The sequence below is a fragment of the Boleophthalmus pectinirostris genome, unplaced genomic scaffold (genome assembly GCF_026225935.1).
Source record: "Boleophthalmus pectinirostris isolate CB_2022bp ecotype Guang Dong unplaced genomic scaffold, ASM2622593v1 HiC_scaffold_8, whole genome shotgun sequence".
NCBI lineage: Eukaryota > Metazoa > Chordata > Actinopteri > Gobiiformes > Gobiidae > Boleophthalmus > Boleophthalmus pectinirostris.
The window spans coordinates 2,149,936-2,157,435 of NW_026571515.1; the positions used below are offsets into that span (position 1 = coordinate 2,149,936).

Consider the following 7,500-nt stretch of genomic DNA (forward strand, 5'->3'; position numbering starts at 1 on the left):
GACCTGCCTGGAGTCTTATATCACCTAATATGAAGACAGCACAGACTGTCAGTACATGAACTTTATAAACCGACTATTAAAATGACTCAGTACAAATACAACATGATCATCATGATCCACAAACCGTCTGTGATCCTCTCACACTCGCTGCTCCGTCTGTAGACACTGAAATCAGGTGGTTCCTGTTTATTCCTTTGTCATTTAGGCTCCGTTTACATGGACACGGGGATTTTTTAAAACGGAGACATTTCCCTTCGTTTGTTCACGTTGTTTACACACAAACGGAGAATTCACCTCTGAAAACGAATCTTTCTAAAAACTCCGGCGGGTGGAGATTCTGGAAAACCCAGTTTCACTTTGTGTAAACTGAGATAAACAGAGTTTTAGGACCGACCACGAAAGTGCCACGTTTACCTGTTGCTATGACGACGATGATGGAAGCATCAGGCAGCAGTCGCATTTCTTCTGATCGTGCAGGAGACTCAGAAACAGCAGCAGAGAACTTGTACATAACATCAGCCCGGAGCAGAAGCTCTGAATCACAGCAGAAACAACAGGCGCAGCTCCTCAGACGGAGCTGAGGTCCAGTGTTGGTCAGATGGTCCAGGGGCCCATGTCCTGGTTCCAGACAGGACGAGTAAGACCAGCACAAAGAACTGGGTCCAAGTGCTTCAGTGCCATCGTCTGTGCGCTGGTTCCGTGTGGGAAAAGCGAGAATGTTCTGTGGACCACAGGTCCGGCTGCTCTGGTCCTTCTGCTCTGGTTCTGAGGTGGAGCAGCGTCCGGACAGAAGCGTGAATCCTGTTTGGTTCTTTATGTTGTTCTGAGCGTCCGTCTGCGCACGTGTTCTTTTTTTTTTTTTTTTTTTTTCAGGGAAAGTTCTTCTCAGGTGGAGGTGGACACCACCCCCACTTCAGCTTCAGCTCATCTGTTTGTTCTGCTGAAACACTTTTCATGTGTTTCATTCACACACAGATTTCAAGAGAACGAGTTTTACCCCGAAAACAAACCAGATTAAAACAACAACAAAAATCATTCCTTTTCCATTTTCACTCATTTTTGAAAAAGCTCCAGGAGCCAGGGAGAGCTAAAGCCACATGGTCCGGAGCCGCAGGTTGCCGACCCCTGGTTTAGTCCAAGCTCAGTTCTGGTTCAGTCCTGGTTTAGTCCTGGATTAGACCTGGTTTAGTCCTGATTTAGTCTTGATTTAGACCTGGTTTAAGATCCCTAAATGAGTTTTGAGTTTCCAGCTTTTCCTCTGAACATTGAAATGAGAGTCTGAACTTTTTAGAATCGCGGCGACACTAATGTAGAAACTCCAAACTCGCCGTGCCTCATTCTGGGGCTGGAAATGAGATGGTTTTTGGGCTCATTTGAGCGTCCGCGGCGGCACTTTGTGAACGGAGGCGTGTAAAGGCAGAGACATAACGCTCCGTCACCGCGCCGACGCTCCGACGCTCACACGCGCTCAGACTCGCCGTAAAAGGAAATGAGCCGTCCACACCGAACACTTGTGGAGTGGTTCCCAAAGTCATTTTAATATCTGTGCTACTGAGAAAAGCAAAGTGCCCCACAAAATGGAACATCAGGAGAAAGAAATAATCTGAACTGAACATTTTCAGCCTTTCAGAAGCGGAAAAGAATCTGAGTTCAAATCATTTAAAGGAGCCAAATTAACTCGACTAAATAAACTGGACTAAATTTCCAAATTGCACTGGGTTTGTTCACTGACGCCTCATCGAGCTTTAAGAAACTCAGGGCAGAACTACAGTCCAAGTCCGAGTCCAAGACTAGTCCTGGTTCAGTCCTGGTTTAGTCTTAGTTTAGTCCTGGTTTAGACCTGGTTTAGTCCTAGTCCAGTCCTCGGTTCAGTCCTGATTCAGTTCTTTGTTTAGACCTGGTTTAGACCTGGTTTAGACCTAGTTTAGTTCTGGTTTGGTCCTAGTTTAGTCCTAGTTCAGTCCTGGTTCAGTTCTTTGTTTAGACCTGGTTTAGACCTTGTTTAGACCTAGTTTAGTTCTGGTTTGGTCCTAGTTCAGTCCTCGGTTCAGTCCTGGTTCAGTTCTTTGTTTAGACCTGGTTTAGACTTAGTTTAGTCCTGGTTTAGACCTGGTTTAATCCTGGTTTAGTCCAACTGTACAGCAACTCGCCCTTATGTAACAGATAATACTCCCTACAATTGTATATTTATGTAACAGATAATACTCCCCTACAACTGTGCAATAACTCGCCCTTATGTAACAGATAATACTCCCTACAATTGTATATTTATGTAACAGATAATACTCCCTACGATTGTATATTTATGTAACAGATAATACTCCCTACGACTGTATATTTATGTAACAGATAATACTCCCTACAATTGTATATTTATGTAACAGATAATACTCCCTACAACTGTATATTTATGTAACAGATAATACTCCCTACGACTGTATATTTATGTAACAGATAATACTCCCTACAATTGTATATTTATGTAACAGATAATACTCCCTACAACTGTACACAATACACGTTAGAAATAAATAAAAATACATTTAATCGTCGTATGTTTCCTGGGCAACACTGGGACCATCAGACATTAATTAAGGTAAAAATGTTACTTAGTTCTGCTTTAAATGTAAGACTGAAGTTTAATGTCGCACTGTGGAACATTCAAGGCAAAAACATCTCCAGACCTCAGATCTCGTGGAGTGAAACATCTGCACTGCTGGTCGACCGTGATGGTGTCTGAGGGACCTGAGTTCTGTGATGTTCTGCAGGAGGAGAAGGACACGCTGAGCTTCCACGTCTCCTCTGGGGTGGACAGAGGATCTCCGGCCTCAGGAACGTCTGTGAGAGCCCAGGAGAAGACGCCGCGCTCCAGGAGGAAGATCTCATCTCCAGCTCAGGGTAACGCATGGACCTCCACACCTCCACAACTCCAACACACCTTCACAACTCCAACACACCTTCACAGCTCCAACACAACCTCCACAACTCCAACACACCTCCACAGCTCCAACACACCTTCACAGCTCCAACACACCTCCACAACTCCAACACACCTCCACAGCTCCAACACACCTCCACAGCTCCAACACACCTCCACAGCTCCAACACACCTCCACAGCTCCAACACACCTCCACAGCTCCAACACACCTCCACAACTCCAACACAGCTCCATGACTCCAACACACCTCCACAGCTCCAACACACCTCCACATCTCCAACACACCTCCACAGCTCCAACACACCTTCACAACTCCAACACACCTCCACAGCTCCAACACACCTCCACATCTCCAACACACCTTCACAGCTCCAACACACCTCCACAGCTCCAACACACCTCCACATCTCCAACACACCTCCACAGCTCCAACACACCTTCACAGCTCCAACACACCTCCACAGCTCCAACACACCTCCACAGCTCCAACACACACCTCCACAGCTCCAACACACCTCCACAACTCCAACACACCTCCACAGCTCCAACACACCTCCACAGCTCCAACACAGCTCCATGACTCCAACACACCTTCACACTCCAACACACCTCCACAACTCCAACACAGCTCCACAGCTCCAACACACCTCCACAACTCCAACACAGCTCCATGACTCCAACACACCTTCACAGCTCCAACACACCTCCACAGCTCCACACACCTCCACACAGCTCCACAGCTCCAACACACCTCCACAACTCCAACACAACTCCATGACTCCAACACACCTCCACAGCTCCAACACACCTCCACAGCTCCAACACACCTCCACAACTCCAACACACCTCCACAACTCCAACACAGCTCCATGACTCCAACACACCTTCACAGCTCCAACACACCTCCACACTCCACACACTCCACAACTCCAACACAGCTCCATGACTCCAACACACCTCCACAGCTCCACACACCTTCACAACTCCAACACACCTCCACAACTCCAACACACCTCCACAACTCCAACACAACTCCACAACTCCAACACACCTCCACAACTCCAACACAACTCCACAGCTCCAACACACCTCCACAACTCCAACACACCTCCACAACTCCAACACAACTCCATGACTCCAACACACCTTCACAGCTCCAACACACCTCCACATCTCCAACACACCTCCACAGCTCCAACACACCTCCACAACTCCAACACAACTCCATGACTCCAACACAACTCCATGACTCCAACACACCTTCACAGCTCCAACACACCTTCACAGCTCCAACACACCTTCACAGCTCCAACACACCTTCACAACTCCAACACACCTCCACAGCTCCAACACACCTTCACAGCTCCAACACACCTTCACAACTCCAACACACCTTCACAACTCCAACACACCTTCACAACTCCAACACACCTTCACAGCTCCAACACACCTCCACAACTCCAACACACCTTCCACAACTCCAACACACCTCCACAACTCCAACACACCTCCACAACTCCAACACACCTTCACAGCTCCAACACACCTCCACAGCTCCAACACACCTTCACAGCTCCAACACACCTCCACAGCTCCAACACACCTTCACACTCCAACACACCTCACACAACTCCAACACACCTCCACAGCTCCAACACACCTCCACAGCTCCAACACACCTTCACAGCTCCACACCTTCTCCACACCTTCTCCACAGTTCCACACCTCCTTTTTTATGGTTCGATTGCTGATTCTGAAAAAAATCCACCGTTTCTCCGTCCTTTGTGTTGTTTTTTCTCCTTTCACTTACAGACAGTGTTGGGAAGTTTACTTTTAAAATGTAATCCCCTACAGATTACAGATTACATACACCAAAATGTAGTTTGTAACAGAATCCATTAAATGACTTAAAGTGAGTAATGTAATCTGATTACTTTGGATTATTTGATTTGTTGTAGAGAAACAAAGACGAGGAAATCTTCACATAAGAAGTTTTGTCTGATAAAAGAAAATAAAAAGTCCAGATTTTACTGAACCAAATTAAAAATATTATTGATAGAAGAAGAAACACGTCCACACAACAGGATTTAGACCTGTTAAGACCTGGTTTTAGTCCTGTTTTAGTCCTGTTTTAGTCCTGGTTTAAGTCCTGGTTTAGTCCTGTTTTAGTCCTGGTTTAGTCCTGGTTTAGATCTAGTTTAGACCTGGTTTAGTCCTGTTTTAGACCTATTTTAGACCTGGTTTAGATCTAGTTTAGACCTGTTTTAGATCTGGTTTAGTCCTGTTTTAGACCTATTTTAGACCTGGTTTAGATCTAGTTTAGACCTGTTTTAGATCTGGTTTAGACCTGGTTTTAGTCCTGTTTTAGACCTGTTTTGGACCTGGTTTAGACCTGGTTTAGATCTAGTTTAGACCTGGTTTTAGATCTGGTTTAGACCTGGTTTTAGTCCTGTTTTAGATCTGGTTTAGATCTCATTTAGTCCTGGTTTAGTTCTGTTTTAGTCCTGGTTTAGTCCTGGTTTAGACCTGGTTTAGACCTGGTTTAGATCTAGTTTAGACCTGTTTTAGACCTGGTTTTAGTTCTGGTTTAGATCTCATTTAGTCCTGGTTTAGTTCTGTTTTAGTCCTGGTTTAGTCCTGTTTTAGACCTGTTTTAGACCTGTTTTAGACCTGGTTTAGACCTGGTTTAGATCTAGTTTAGACCTGGTTTAGATCTAGTTTAGACCTGGTTTAGATCTAGTTTTGACCTGGTTTTAGTTCTGGTTTAGATCTCATTTAGTCCAGGTTTAGTTCTGTTTTAGTCCTGGTTTAGTCCTGGTTTAGACCTGGTTTAGATCTAGTTTAGACCTGGTTTTAGTCCTGGTTTAGTCCTGGTTTAGACCTGGTTTAGATCTAGTTTAGACCTGGTTTAGATCTAGTTTAGTCCTGGTTTTGTTCTGTTTTAGTCCTGGTTTAGTCCTGGTTTAGTCCTGGTTTAGACCTGGTTTAGATCTAGTTTAGACCTGGTTTTAGTTCTGGTTTAGATCTCATTTAGTCCAGGTTTAGTCCTGTTTTAGTTTCCAGCAATGAGTGGAATTACCAAAAATGATGCAGCCCAAACTGCAAAAATGTGAAAACAGTAAAATCCCTCTGTGTGTAATCCATTTATTTCAACAAAGTAACTGTAATCCAATTACCACTCACTGAAACAGTAACTGTAACTGAATACAGTTACTCATCATTTGTACTCTGATTACTCTGGTACATGTAATCTGTTACTCCCCAACACTGGTCTTACATGTAAACACGAGCAGAGCGTGGTTCTCTCTGATTGGTGGATCTGCCTGTCAATCACGCCCTCTCAGATCACCTGGTTCTGTCTGGTTCTGTCTGGTTCTGTCGGGTCGGTGAGGTTGGACCGAGCGTGGGATCCATCCTGGTACGGGTCATGAGCTCCTCGTCACGCTCTTCGTCTCGGTCAACCTCGTCCTCGCCGCTCGTGGAGACCTCCTGACCCCGAGATGATCCTCACGCACCTGAGACCTGAGACCTGTGACCTGTGACCCGGTGCGGCGGCTCGGGTCACGTGCGCTGCTGTGGCGTGTGCAGAGGAGAGCGGCGGGTCATACGTGTTTGATCCGGTTTTACATGGCGTGTTCTGCTCTGACCGAAGACATGAAGAGATGAAGAGATGAAGAGAAGTGTCCGTTCTTCTCTCTCCCAGGGCCTTTTCATCTCAGAACTTCTGACGTTTCTCGAACCGGAAACGTCTCAAGCGTCTCATTCTTTCATGTGAACGTCGGCGAGGGTTGGTTTTTTTTTCTGTTTCTGAAGCACATTTTGAAATCGAAGTCGACCAAACGTGAACCACAGAGGAACACGACGTCTCTCCAGTTGTAAAGTGAAGGAGTCAGCGCTGAAAAAAATTAAACTTAATTAAAAAAAAGACCTTCACTAGTTAATTTCTGCTCTGGAATTGCCCAATCTCGAGGTAAATAGGACCCGTTAACTTGAAAAACGACCACTTCATGACATCACAAGGTGGAACAGAACATTTTGAGGTTTGGAGATGTTAGAGTTACTCAAACACGTGGAAATGTTATTACTTTGTCTAGAATGTTCCACAGCGTCTGTCAGGAAAGACACAAGCCGACTGCACAGACAAATGAAGTCAATAAACGACGGTAAACCATGAATAAAAACAATAAATAAAAAATGTTAAAATGCATAAAGTTAAAAATAATTTTAAAAATTAAATTAAAAAAATACGTTTATAAATGAATAAAAGACACAGAGGAGCACAGACTCATTCTGCTTTTGAATATTGTCATGAACCAAAACACAAAGAAATGAGAAATGTTCAGTGTTTGGTTGATCCAGTGTGTGTTGTTTGTGTGTTGTTTGTGTGTTGTGTGTGTGTTGTGTGTGTGTGTGTGTGTGTTGTTTGTGTGTGTTGTTTGTGTGTTGTGTTTGTGTGTTGTTTGTGTGTTGTGTGTGTGTTGTTTGTGTGTTGTTTGTGTGTGTTGTTTGTGTGTTGTGTGTGTGTTGTTTGTGTGTTGTTTGAAGTGTGTGTTGTTTGTGT

At 44.8% G+C, this 7,500-nt stretch overlaps 2 protein-coding genes across 2 annotated transcripts in view; both read left to right on the forward strand.

Moving 5' to 3' along the window:
- Positions 1-2,729: 2,729 nt before the first annotated feature.
- On the forward strand, positions 2,730-3,812 carry LOC129412287 (uncharacterized). Its single transcript, XM_055165587.1, has one exon. The coding sequence runs from the start codon at positions 2,730-2,732 to the stop codon at positions 3,810-3,812; it is 1,083 nt and encodes a 360-aa protein (XP_055021562.1).
- A 2,211-nt stretch (positions 3,813-6,023) lies between these two features.
- The window catches only part of nphp4 (nephronophthisis 4), a 217,768-nt gene continuing 216,291 nt past the window's right edge, over positions 6,024-7,500 (forward strand). The window contains exon 1 of the mRNA XM_055165588.1: positions 6,024-6,057. Coding sequence (XP_055021563.1) covers positions 6,024-6,057 — 34 coding nt within the window. The remainder of the gene's footprint in view (positions 6,058-7,500) is intronic.

Coding starts and splice junctions, on each gene's coding strand:
- LOC129412287 (XM_055165587.1), top strand. CDS start 2,730: ATGGTGTCTGAGGGACCTGAGTTCTGTGATGTTCTGCAGGAGGAGAAG.